At 66.1% G+C, this 12,355-nt stretch overlaps 1 protein-coding gene across 2 annotated transcripts in view; it reads right to left on the bottom strand.

Annotated features, from left to right (window-relative positions):
• The window catches only part of ABR (ABR activator of RhoGEF and GTPase), a 95,278-nt gene that overhangs the window by 60,833 nt on the left and 22,090 nt on the right, over positions 1-12,355 (bottom strand). Inside the window, exon 1 of one of the 2 annotated variants that reach the window (XM_077836463.1) lies at positions 4,266-4,326. The exons of the other annotated variant lie outside the window; for it this stretch is intronic. Coding sequence (XP_077692589.1) covers positions 4,266-4,326 — 61 coding nt within the window. Of the gene's footprint in view, positions 1-4,265; positions 4,327-12,355 lie in introns of those variants that run through there. 2 annotated transcript variants of the gene reach the window in all.

Raw genomic sequence — 12,355 nt, 5'->3', positions numbered from 1 at the left:
CCCGGCCCCAGATGGAAACTAACTGCTAATGGGGCACGAGTGGCCCAGACCTCATGTCTGGGCAGGGCTGCCGTGGTTCTGCTGTGCCCGAGGGAGGCTGCAGAACCCAGCCCAGGCCTGAGGGGGAGAACACACCACCCCAACGCTGCTGCAGGAGTCCCCCCAGTCCTGGCTTCCTTCCAAAGGGCCCATCATACAGTTACCAGCTCTGGTGCATTCCCTCCCATGCCCCCTGGTGCCGGGGCACCCCGGCTCCTGCCACGCTGGAATGCGCTCAGTGCTGGCACGAACCACAGAGAGATGCAGCCTGAGCGGGTCTGACAGTGCCGGAGCCTGGAGCCATGCCAGCAGGCTCTGAAACACGCCTCACCAACCACAGCCTTGGCACTGGCTCCTGAGGCCCCTAGGACAAACACCAAAGCAGATCCCCAGTGACGTGCAGCAAGCCACACGCTGCCCTGGACAGGGCTAAGGGATCTTCACACTCCTGATATGGGGGCTAGCCAAGGCAAAGCAGCCAGCTGGGTGCAGGGCACCCATCACAGCATCTCTCCCTGGCCAGGCCTGGCTTCCCCTTCCCTTAGCCAGGATCGCCAGTCACGCCAAGCTCAGCCCGAGGGTCTAATCCACCCAGCTTAGCTCACTCCTGAGCCCCGAGCCAGCTGGGTGCAGGGCACCCATCACAGCATCTCTCCCCGGCCAGGCCTGGCTTCCCCTTCCCTTAGCCAGGATCGCCAGTCACGCCAAGCTCAGCCCGAGGGTCTAATCCACCCAGCTTAGCTCACTCCTGAGCCCCGAGCCAGCTGGGTGCAGGGCACCCATCACAGCATCTCTCCCTGGCCAGGCCTGGCTTCCCCTTCCCTTAGCCAGGATCGCCAGTCACGCCAAGCTCAGCCCAAGGGTCTAATCCACCCAGCTTAGCTCACTCCTGAGCCCCGAGCCAGCTGTGACGCTGGCAGAGAGACCAGTGCTCCAACTCCCTCTGTGCCCAGCAGCCCTCCTCCCTCCTGGATGGGCACATCCGCCACCCGCCTGCACACAGACCAGGAGAGGGCAGCGTGGCCCTGCTCTCCAGTTCATGCCAGGCCACAGATCCAGGCAGAGCCTCTTCAACTCGCTGCACAGAGGCTTGGACACTCAGGGGCAACTTGCACGTCCATGTACATTGTGAACGCCAGAGACCTCCTGCTTACTTCGGGGCGGGGATATTTCCGCATGGGACCAAGTACCTCAGCCATCTGCACACCTCCGGCAGGTTAGCCAGTGCAGACAAGGGCTCAGAGCAGGGCCCACATCCAGAGCCAGGGAACCAAAGCCAGCCTCCAGCCAGGGGCTGCAGGTACAGCTTCCGTAGGGCAGCCCCCATGGACACTGGGTCTGATCTAGTGCTGGGTCTGCCAGGGCTCTCGCTGGGGGGCCTCAGCAAGGCACGAGGGGTGCTCAGCCGGTCGGGGCACACACAGTCCGGAACCACTTCTGACCCTGGTGGGGACCCTGGGGTCTGACCGTGGTGGGGACCTTCTTAACCGCTCTGCGCCTGTCTCCAGACAGACACCACGTTATAAAGTACATTCAGGTCACTGGATCGAGAGTGAAAATTATTAACGTTCACCTCCTTTGCTGTGCCCACACCTGCCCCGCCACTGCTCCCCTGCCCACACCTGCCCCGCCATTGGCCCCCAGGCCTGCATCCTGCCTGCAGCTACCCCGCCACTCACCTCATGCACCCCCCGCCCACACATGCCCCGCCATTGCCCCCCCCACCCGACCTGCCCGCCTTTAGCCCCCCGCCTGCACCTGCCCTGCCATTGGCCCCCAGGCCCACATCCTGCCTATACCTGCCCCGCCATTCACCTCGTGCACCCCCTGCCCGCACCTACCCTGTCATTCGCCCCTCATGCCTGCACCTGCCCTGACATTTGCCCCATGCACCCCCTGCCCTGCCATTCACTCCCATGCAGCCATGCCCACACCCTGCTCCCCCATTCGCTCTTGCACGCCCAGCCTGCACCCTGCTGTTCGCCCCCAGGCCCACACCCTGCTCCACCATTCACTCCTGGAGGCCCTGCCTGTGCCCTGCTCATCTGAATTCCAGCCTCAGTAGCTCGGGTGTGCTTTGATTTGCTGCGTGTCACGGTGGTGAGCACCCTGGGCTGGGGTCTGACGGGCAGTGCACCATATGGATTATACAGCCAGGCAATGCCACTCAAAGCACCCAACCCACCTCCTCCAGAGCCCCTGGCTAGGCATCCCACCCGCTGTGTGCCACCTCTAGGCAGCGTCCTCTCTCTGTCCTCCACATCACCACCACACTGTCCCCCACAAGGTTACTGGTCCTTCCTGCCCAGCGCCAGGCCCTCCTGCGGGCTCCACTCCGAGCTCCACGGCTCCGGCGCAAACACCTGCAGACCGGCCAAGGGATTCAGCCGCAGGCCCCCAGCAGAACTGCGGAGAGGCCTATGGCTCCGCTCCTCATGCTTCAAGGCCGCAGGCTGGCTGCCTACAGGGGCCAGGAAGAACTCACAGCTCCGGCTCTGCGGGGCCGGCCAGGCACAGTAGCGGGGGCTCTCCAGCGCTGGCCCTGCTGGGGGGTGCACTGCGCTCGCCCCACCTGCAAAGCACCTCAAAGCACTTCTCAGGCCTCAGCCCTGCCTGACATGGGGAGAAACCACGGCACCCGCCCCAGGCCGCACAGCAAGGCAGCCACAGAGGCGGGAACAGAACCCAGAAGTCCGGGGCTCTCAGCACACAGCCTTGCGGGTGGGTGGGGGAGCTTACCCGCTCGCTGCACCACTGCCAGGGCATGTTCTGGTGCCCGCTCGCCTGAGGTGCTTGCTGCACCGACCCAACCCCGGGGCTGCGAAATCCAGCCAGAGCCAGGCCTCCCCGCTGACCCAGCGCGAGAGCCAGGGACCCGGGCGATCCCCCTGCCCGAGCCCTCCTGGGGCCGCAAGGAGCTTGGCCCCATTCCCGAGGCAGCCCCTGTCTCTCTGGGGCCGTGGTGGCTACCCAGTGCCACGCTGCAGAGCACGAGAGAGTCACACGAGCCCCACCGCACGAAAGGTCCCCGGCGACCCAGGTCTTGGAGCTCTCTCCCACTCCTCGCATCGCAGTGATCTTCCCGCCACTACCACAAGGGGGCACAGGAAAGCAGCCCAAGCCCAGGGACCAGCCTGCTTCCCCGAGCTCGTAACCGGTGGCACAGGGGCTGGCAGGGAGGCCCCGTGTTGGGGGGCACGGCTGCCCAGTGACCCTCGGACACCAGCAGGGCGAGCCGGGGACTGACCTGCTCCCGCTGGAAGGGGGCATCAGGCATGGGGGCAGCGCAGGGCTAGGCCCCTCGGGGCGCCGAGATCACCCAGCTAGCAACGCGGGAAGCGTGGCATGGATGGCTCCGGTGTTTCTACCCAGAGGTGCAGCCCCACTCGGAGCAGGGTCAGACGACGCTGCAGGAGCAAGGCCTGAGCCCACCGCTGCCCCCAGGGCTCCCAGCCAGGCCCCCGCCGAGCACAGCCCGTTCTGGGGCTGGGAACTGGGCATGGCTGAATGTGCTTCCCCAGGTGGATCAGCCTGTGCCCCCCGCCCCGGTGCCACGCAGGTGAAGGCAAGTGAGGGCATCTCCCAAGGAAGAGCGCGCCCCATGGACAGTCCCTCTCTTGTGGGCTCACTTAGAGGGAGCATCTCCGCCACAGAGCCGCATGGGTCTCCCGGGGCGATTGCAGGGGAAGGTGCCCCAATCCTCCCCGCTCACCTGCGTGACCCCGCTGCACCAGCGCTCAGCCTGCCCATTTACATAACCTGCCCCGGGCTCCGACTGCCCAGGAGGGGGCTGCAGGGGGTTGTGCCGCCCCCAGAACACTGGCACTGTCTAAATGCCAAGGGATGGGGGAAGCGCTTCCCGGAGCAGCCTGCAGTGACAGAAAGCAGGAGAGGAGCGCGCATCCACGGGGAGGGGGCTGCACTGAACAGCCCAGGCCCCCGGCTAACGACGGCAGGCAGAAGGGACACCCGCTCCGATGCTGCCTTCGCTTGGATCCTGCCACCCACCCGGCCCTGCGGCGCAGCGTTACACGACAGGTAGTGACAGACAGGGGAGCCGGGCCGGCCAGTGCCCCCACCTGGCACCGTGCCCCCAGGTGAGCCGGCTCCCTGCCCCCTGAGCAATCCCACCCCAGGGCTCTTCCCAGCCCTCTCCGACTCCCGCAGCCGGGAGACCCCAGCGGCTCCGGCCCAGCCCAGCCCAGCCCCCCCGAGCGCACACGTACTGCTGTAGAGGGTGTCGATCCAGGAGAGGCGCGCCAGGCCCCGGTGGCTGAGCGGCTCCATGCTCGGCAAGGCAAGGCTGGCTGTCAGATCCTCGGCCACCGACACATCTCCCAACAAAGGCGGCGAGGGGAGGGAGGGAGGGGAGCAGGGAGGGGGCCAAGGGGAGCGGGGCTGGGGCGGGCTGGCAGAAGCCCGGGCAGCAGTGGGTCACGGCAGCCGGCGAGGGGAGCCCGAGCCAGCCCCTACCCTGCAGCACGGGGCTGCCTGCCGGGGGGAGAGGCTCCGCTCCGGGAAGGAGCCGCCAGTGCCTGCCAATGGCAGCCCGCACCTCCCCCCGCCTCCGCCGGAGATGGGGCGGGGAGCGGAGCCAGCCCCGCATGCAGGGAAGCTGGGGAGGGGGCAGCGAGCCCCTCTCTCCGTGCTCCGGCGCCACGTCCAGAGTCACCCCCAGGCGCTCAGCTAGGCTGCTGCCCTGCACCCCAGAGGTGGCTGCATTTCAGCATCATGACAGGTGACAGCTGGGGGCGAAGGGGGGGCACCCCATGCCGTGGGGCAGTGCTGGGCTCCGCAGGCTACCATCAGCTCCCCGAGTTTGGGGGGAAGAGGCTGAGGAGACGCTGCCAGATGGTCAGGTGGCTGCAGGTGGCAGTTAGCTGGGTCTGCCGCATCCCTCGAGGCCGATGACCCCCTCCCCCAGCCATGCCGTGAGTATTTTTAGGGGGTGGGGGAGGGGCAAGAGGGGCCCTGTGGATGGCCTAACCTGGGCATCCGGCCCTGTGCCCCCTCTGCAGACTGAGAGCCCAAATTGGCAAGACCCCTCAAGGCAGCCCGGGCATGACTTCAGTCCACCAGCCAGGGGGGCCAGTAGTGCCAGCTGGCAGGGTGATGCCCATCTATTGGAAGCCAGGCTGAGAACCAGCCAACTCATTCCACACAGGCCAGCGAGCAGCCAGGGACGTAGCCACCTCCCAGCACCAGCGGGCCCTGCCACACTGGAGCTAAGAGGCCAGAGGGGAACGGCTCCACGTCCCGGCCCCAGTGGCAAGGAGAACGGGTCCCAAGGAATGACCTGGAGGGAACATGGGGCGCGTGGGGAGAGCGGAGCCAAGGAGCTCGACAGGCCCTGGGACATCGCCATCTTCGTAGTCACTGGAGCCAACAGCAGCCACGGCAGCTAAGAGATGCATTTCTTTCCTCTCCTCTCCTTCCCGGGGCACGTCAGTGCCAGCCCCCTCCTGCCCTGGGCCGAGAGGCCCGAGACTGCAGCCGGGCACAGCCAGAAGGCGTACGGCGGGTAACCAACCCCCCCAGCCGGGGCACAGTAGGTGCAGCCCTGACACTCTCCAGGACAGGGAAGTGGCACAGACAGCCCTGGATGTGGCATGGACACTGCTGCCTCCGGGCCTCACGCTGTCCTCACCGAGGGGCGCCGGCGTTTCCTGCACCCTGCACTCACTGACGAGCCCATCTGCAGCTGACAGGGTCCAAGCATTTTAGTGCTTTGGACGTGGTTTGTGTTAGAGGCAGCTTCTGAAATGAGACCCCCCCGCCACGCCCTCCGAGCGCTGGGCCCCCAGCCCCCTCGAGGCACGGTTCTGCCCGCTGGGTTGTGCGCCGGCCAGGAGGGCCCTGCCGCACAGGGTGCCGGATCAGCCTGGCACACATAGCCTCAGTTTGCCAGACGCAGCATGCAGGGAGTTGGGGAGGGCCCAGGCACTTGACAGATGCCCCCCCCCAGCCTGGGGCCTGGCACAGCTCCTGCGTCTGCTCCAGAAAGAAGCCTGGGTGGGGGACACCAAGCCCAATGGCCCAGGGTCACGGGAATGGTAGCACAAAGCCAGCAATGCTCTGGGACACAGCCCCCCCCCCCCCCCCCCCCCCCCCGACAGCAACAAGCCAGGGGCACGCTCTGAATGGGAGCCCTGCAGAGGTCGCTGGACATATGCTAACCCGTGGCCCGGAGCTCCCCCAGCTGGCTGCTCCCTCCAGTCGGGGGCTGCCGCCGCCTTCAAGCAGCCTTGCCAGCAGCTCTCCTGTCCTTCCCCTCACCCCATGAACCCGTTGCACAAACTCCGGCCCAAGCAGGACAGCCCCGAGCAGGTCGCCTACACTAGGGGAATGGGGACAGGACGCCTGGGTTCCATTCCCAGCTCTCCCACCGACTTGCTGGGTGCCCGTGGCCAAGTCACTGCCTGGCTCTGTGCCTCAGTTTCCCTCCTGTAAACAGGGATGATACGTTCCCACCCCACATAAAGCACTGAGAGCTCCACAGACTGACAGCCCCGGAGGGGTGCTCCTACTGCAAGGGACACAGACCGCTCCCTCCCATCCCCCACCGGCAGCCCTAGGAGAAAGGCTGTCGGTCCCAGCAGCAGAACAAGACCCCGCTGAAGCATCGAGAGCGAGACAGGAGTCCACAGACACCAGTGCTTGTCCCCACGTGCACCACGCCTTGCACCAGGGCAGAGGCACCAGAAGAGGAGCTGCCATCGGGCGGAGACTTGGGCCAGCTCCACTCCCTGGGGTCGGGAGAGAGCAGTGCCTGACGCCTCACCACGGAGCAGGCTCCCCGGGCCCCACCCAGGGCCATGCCAGCTCCATGTCCAAGCACAGCTTCCGCCCCGCCAGACATGTCCCACTCCGGGCACCGAGCAGCTAGCCCACCTGGGCCATCCCCCGAGCTAGGACGCAGAGATGCCAGACCCACTGCTCTGCGCTCCAGCCCTGTCAGCCCCAGTTCTGCTACCCAGAGCTCGGACAGGGAGGAGTTAAACGTCCACCCCGCTCGGCTCGTAGCCCAAGGAAATGTGAACTGCCTGAGCCATCAACCCCAATATGTCAGCAGGCCAGCCAAGCGTGCAACCCGGAGACTGCCCTGGTGCAGCTCGTGCGGGCGCATCTGCCTGCCTGTCCCCGAGGCGCGGGACTGGCAGCGATCCCACACCCAGCCATCCCGCGGGGAGAGCGCTCCCCCCACTGTCCCAGCCGTGGCTGGACCCGGTCATGCCCACAGCGGGAGCCAGGCGCTGGGGCAGAGGGTTACACACCAGGGCCTGGCTTGGAGGGGGCGGGGAGCCGCTCAGACCGAAGTGCCCGTGCCATGCAGCGTTACAGCACCCACGCTGCAGGCGCCAGCCCCACGCCGTGGGCAGGCCTTCCCCAGGCCCATCCCAGGGCACAGCCTGTCACCTCCCCAGGCCACGGTTCTGTCCCGGCAGACCCGGCTCACGCTCGCCCCACGGTGCTCAGCGTGGTGCACCGAACACGGCCAGCGGGCCTCTCGGCCACGGCTAATCCAAAGGCACAGGGCGTGGGCTATGCACCCTTGACGGGCACCAGGAGTGGCACGGTCCGGGAGAAGCCTGTGCCCCAGCCCGAGCTGCCAGTCACCAAGCAGGACCCGAGGCGGGCAGCGTGGCTTTTCAGAGAGCTTTGGCAATGCAGGGGCTGCAAGGCAGCGGGCCCTTCCCCACGCCCAGGCAATCTCCCCGGTGCACTGCTATTGCTCACTGGCCAGCCAGCACCTGACTGGGCTGGCTTGGGAGGAGCTGGAGCAGCGGCACAAGCAGCCCCCCATACCCTCCCCGGCACCCGATTCCCATCTGCCATCATTGCCCGGCGTAGCCTGGGTCCTCGCAGCCCCAGGGCCGCTAGCCTCCCCTGGGGCTCTCTGCGCAGTCCTGGGCACGTGGCCAGAGAGCAGGGCCCCGGCCAGCCCTCCCTGTGTGCCCTTGCCTGGGCGCATCACCCCAAATCACCTCCCTGCCATCACAGGCCTCCCTCCTTTGGCTAAAGCTGGCCGGCGGCTGGCCATGAGGGTAGGGCTGGTGGCTCGCTGCGATACACAGGAGGAACTAGGAGGAACTGGCTGGTGCCCTCTGGCCCCTGGCATCTCCCATCCCCAAGTCTGAGCACCTGCCCCCGGCGGTTACGCTCTAGCCGAGAGCACCCAGACATTGGGCGGTGCCACGCCAAGGACCATGCATTTGGGGGGACCTGTGCATTCCCAGAGAGCCCTGGGGTCAGGTCAGTCCCCCGTCCCCGTCTCTCGCTGCGTGCCATCCTACCTGCTCCTCGCCCAGGCTAACCAAGGGCTGCCCTGCCCCCCCCCGTTCCACCCACGGCCAGCTGGGGGAGGTCTCATGTCTGGGTTGAGTTCAGCCCCCTGCCCCCACAGCACTCACCGGGCCAATGGCAGTGGCGGGGGGGGCAGTGCCCTGGGCCCAGGGAAAGGAGGCTGGTGACTATGCTAGGGGAAAGCCATCATGGCGGGGAGCCCGTAGCCGCTAGCAGGATCGACACAGCCCCGGCACCAGGCACCGCTCTGCATCCCCACGAGAGGCCCAGGCTGCCCCCCCTGGGCTGGCAGGTTGGATCAGCACCAGAGTCCCCGCTGGGGCTTATTGCCAAGCTGAGCAGTGAGTCACCAGGCGGTGAATCACCAGCACAAGGTGCAGGCCGGGATGACGCGCAGAGAGCTGCAATTATCCAGGCCTCACACCAGGCTCTGTACGGATCTGAGCAGCTCCCCGCACGCAGCCAGTGCCCCCCTGCACACACAGCGTAACGCAGTCCGGAGGGGGGACCACAGGCCTCCATGGCCAGGCAAGCAGAGCTCCCCCCGCTCGCTCACAGGCCAGTGCAGGGACCTCAGGCCCCAGTGCAAGGTCCTGTTCTGGATCTGAGCTCCGGGCCAGCAGGGTAAGGAGCACCTGCCCTGCTCTCTAGCGCCCCGCTCTGGCCTGCGCACAGACTAGCTGTGGCCAGACCCCCTCCCTCCAGTGCAGGGGCGCCATTTGCAGGACAAGGAGCCTCCCCGCTCGGAGGCCGACAGGAGCCTGGATTCTGGGGTCAGCGGCACCCGCTTGGCATGAGGCGATGGCCCCCAGCAGACTGGGGGGACCCCAGCTCCATTCCGCCCCCCAGCACTCTCAAGAGCACACAGCATTCCCCTGCCCTTACGCTGCACTGCTGCGCCCCACACCAGAGGTGGCCGCACTTCTCCCTATGTGCCTCATTAAGAACGCTGCCAGCGATGGGCACGAAGCCCTCCAGGGCCCCTGCGGGGCGATAGCACCATAGAAACAGCCACCGTCATCCTGCTGGGATTCGCTGCAGGGGCGGGAGGAGGGGGTGGATCTTTGAAGAGTCACTGCCACGTGCCAGGCTGCTACACTCACATCTGCCAAGGCCACACGCCGCCCTGGGCTGCAAACTGCTCCGGCTTTTCTCCGCCGCCTGCAGCGGGATGGGGCCTCACGACACCGCAACGCCCCGTCTGACCCCATCCAGCCCGGCTCCTCCCCAGCCCCGTGCCGCAGGCTCTGCCCTGCCAGCCGCTGGGCAGTAAGGAAGGCTACAGGGGATCAGGCAGGACAGAGCTTCCCTCTCCCTGAGCCCATTGCTGCTTTAAGGACATAGCTCCCCCACCCCCGGCAAGTCTGGTAACCGCAGCCTCGGCAGGCTCCCCAGCGAGCGTCACCTTGTGGCCTGATCCCAGCGATGCAGAGCCAAACTGTGGCACAAACCCACGGAGCAAAGGGCCACAGACCCGGCCGCCCACCAGGCTCTGGAAGCCTTCAGCTTAGCTCAGCGAGGAACCACAGCGTGGCCAGGCCCTGCCCAATGGCCAGCGCCAGGGAGCGCCTGAGGGGACGGGGAGAAAACACCAGCCCCCAACCGGGGAGGCCGTGGCACCGCAGCCAGCATCACGGACACACCGCGCCAGTCAGAGCAGGGATGGAGGTGCCCCTCTAGCCCAGGGTGGGTGGGCGAGCGGCTACCCCAGACCGCACCATCGGCTGAGTCGCCTCTGAGCTCCCCGCCCGGTTCGGTCTCTGGAATCTGCTTCCAGCCCCCGTCTCATGGTGCCAGGGAGAACACAGAGGCCTTGCTGCCCACGCCCCACCCGGGCCTGGCTGCCCTCTGGCCATGGGGGGAGGCCACGAGTCACGCTCTCCACCACCCCCATGCAGCCCTGTCTGCTCCGGCTCACTCACGCCGATAACAGCCAGGCTCTGGCTCCAGCCCCACTGCAGCCAGACCGCACCCAAAGCTCGAGGGGTGGGGATGCAGGGAGGCTTCTGCCAGCCCCAAGCCATCCTGACCCATGGTTCTCAGCAATGCCCTGCGGGCATTGCTTTGGCCACACACTGCCCACTATCCTCGGTGCTCAACTGGCCCTCTTCACTGTGGTACCTGGTGTGACGAAGCGGGACTGTTCTTAATGTTTCCTCTGAATAGTGTGGGGGTGCCTCAGTTTCCCCTAGGCAGTTCTTAAGAATCTAGGTGGTGAGGTAAGGGTGTATGATCATTGCAGAGCCCTAGAGGGCAGGTGTGTGCAGGGGTCTGGACACAGAGAATGGCCAACACCCTGTTTCCTGGCAACTGATGGCCTGGGCCCTTCCCCCCTGCCAGGTGAGAGCTGAAGGGTTGGAGAACAAAGGAATCCGGTGACCTCCTGGCCCGGGGAAAGGGACAAAGCCCAGAGGAGGAGGGGCTGGAGAGAGTTTCAGTTTGGGGCTGGCTGGGACATGGAGTGAAGTGCAGACGTGGTTGTCTGGCTCACTGCCTCCCAAAATGGACCCAGCTGAGGGGTCCTGTTCTCTGTACCTACAAGTTCTGTTTTAGACCGTGTTCCTGTCATCTAATAAACCTCTGTTCTACTGGCTGGCTGAGAGTCAGGTCTCACTGCGGAGTTGGAGGGCAGGACCCTCTGACTCCCCCAGGACCCCGCCTGGGCGGACTGGCTGTGGGAAGCGCACGGAGGGGTAGAGGAAGCTGAATGCTCCGAGGCCAGACCCAGGAAGGTGGAAGCTGGGTGAGCTGTGTGTCCTGCAGACAGGCTGCTCACAGAAAGGAGACTTCCCCAGAGTCCTGCCTGGCTTCGTAGGGAGCAGTTCCAGAGCATCGCCCGGGGACGCCGTGACACCTGGGTACCTAAGGAAGGGAGCACCACAAGTGGAAATACCCCCCATTCCAGTTCACAGAGCGATCGCCCCATGTGCCAGGGCCCCCAGCCTGCCCTAGAACCAGACACTCCCTTTCCGAGGGGCTCGCGCTCCTCTGCCACGCCCGCCCTGCCAGCAAAGGTCCCCCAGGGAACGGCAGCATGAACCCTGCCCGTGCCCAGGAGCAGCTGCTGACCCGGTGTGAGGATGTGGCGCAGCAGGGAGGGGGGAGTGTTGACCTGGGAATGTGCCCTGGGGATGGGAGACCTGAGAGCCTGTCACCTGAGCCAGGAGGGGGAGGGGGAGGTGACACCTCTGCCCTGCCCAGGAAGGTGGACAAAGGCTGCAGGAGGGAGCCTGCTGGGGGGGTTTAGTTTCAGTTTGGGGCTGGGTGGAGGAACACAGGGAACCCCAGGGCTGGGGTCTAAGCTCCCTGCTCCCCCAGAAGGACTTGACTGAGGGGTCCTGGGTGGCTCTGTTTTGGACTGTGTTCCTGTTATCCAATAAACCTTCTGTTTTACTGGCTGGCTGAGAGTCACAGTGAATCCCAGGAAGAGGGGTGCAGGGCCTGGACTCCCCCACACTCCGTGACACCTGGCCATTCAGCGGGAACTCCCCGGGCTTTGGAGCAGGCAGCCGCACGATGGGCGTCTGAACCAGGCGTCTGAACCTTGCACTCAGCTTGGCTCTGGCCCAGAACGGGAAAGCCAGGGAGGCAGGCGTCAGGGACCGGGGCAGCCAGAGCTGGAGTGATGCAAGGGAACAGCTCTGGCATAAGTATGGGAGGGGGAAGCGGCAGGGGAGGATGGACCAGCCCCTGCCTCGGGACGTGGGGCAAGAGAGGTCAGCTGGGGCACAGGCAGGGGGCACTGCGCTCTCAGCTCCAGCCCCTAACTCCAGAGGCGGCTCCCCACCACGGCGAGAGACTGCAAGAGACCTTCTCCCTGGCCCATGGGGCATCCAGCCTGCTGCTGCCACATCAGCCCCCTGACTCTCCTCTCCTGGGGCCCCATCCCTGAGCCCTCCAGGGAGAACACGGCAGCATCCCACTGCGCCATGCAGACCCCAGGGGGCAGAGCAAAGGGAAGGCTCCTGCTGCAGGGATAGTGCCAGGCAGGCCCAGCACCTCTGCCCAGCAC

Source organism: Eretmochelys imbricata, chromosome 17 (genome assembly GCF_965152235.1).
Source record: "Eretmochelys imbricata isolate rEreImb1 chromosome 17, rEreImb1.hap1, whole genome shotgun sequence".
NCBI classification, from domain to species: domain Eukaryota; kingdom Metazoa; phylum Chordata; order Testudines; family Cheloniidae; genus Eretmochelys; species Eretmochelys imbricata.
Note: the sequence above shows the minus strand (reverse complement) of the source record. Positions and strands in the feature narration are given on the sequence as shown.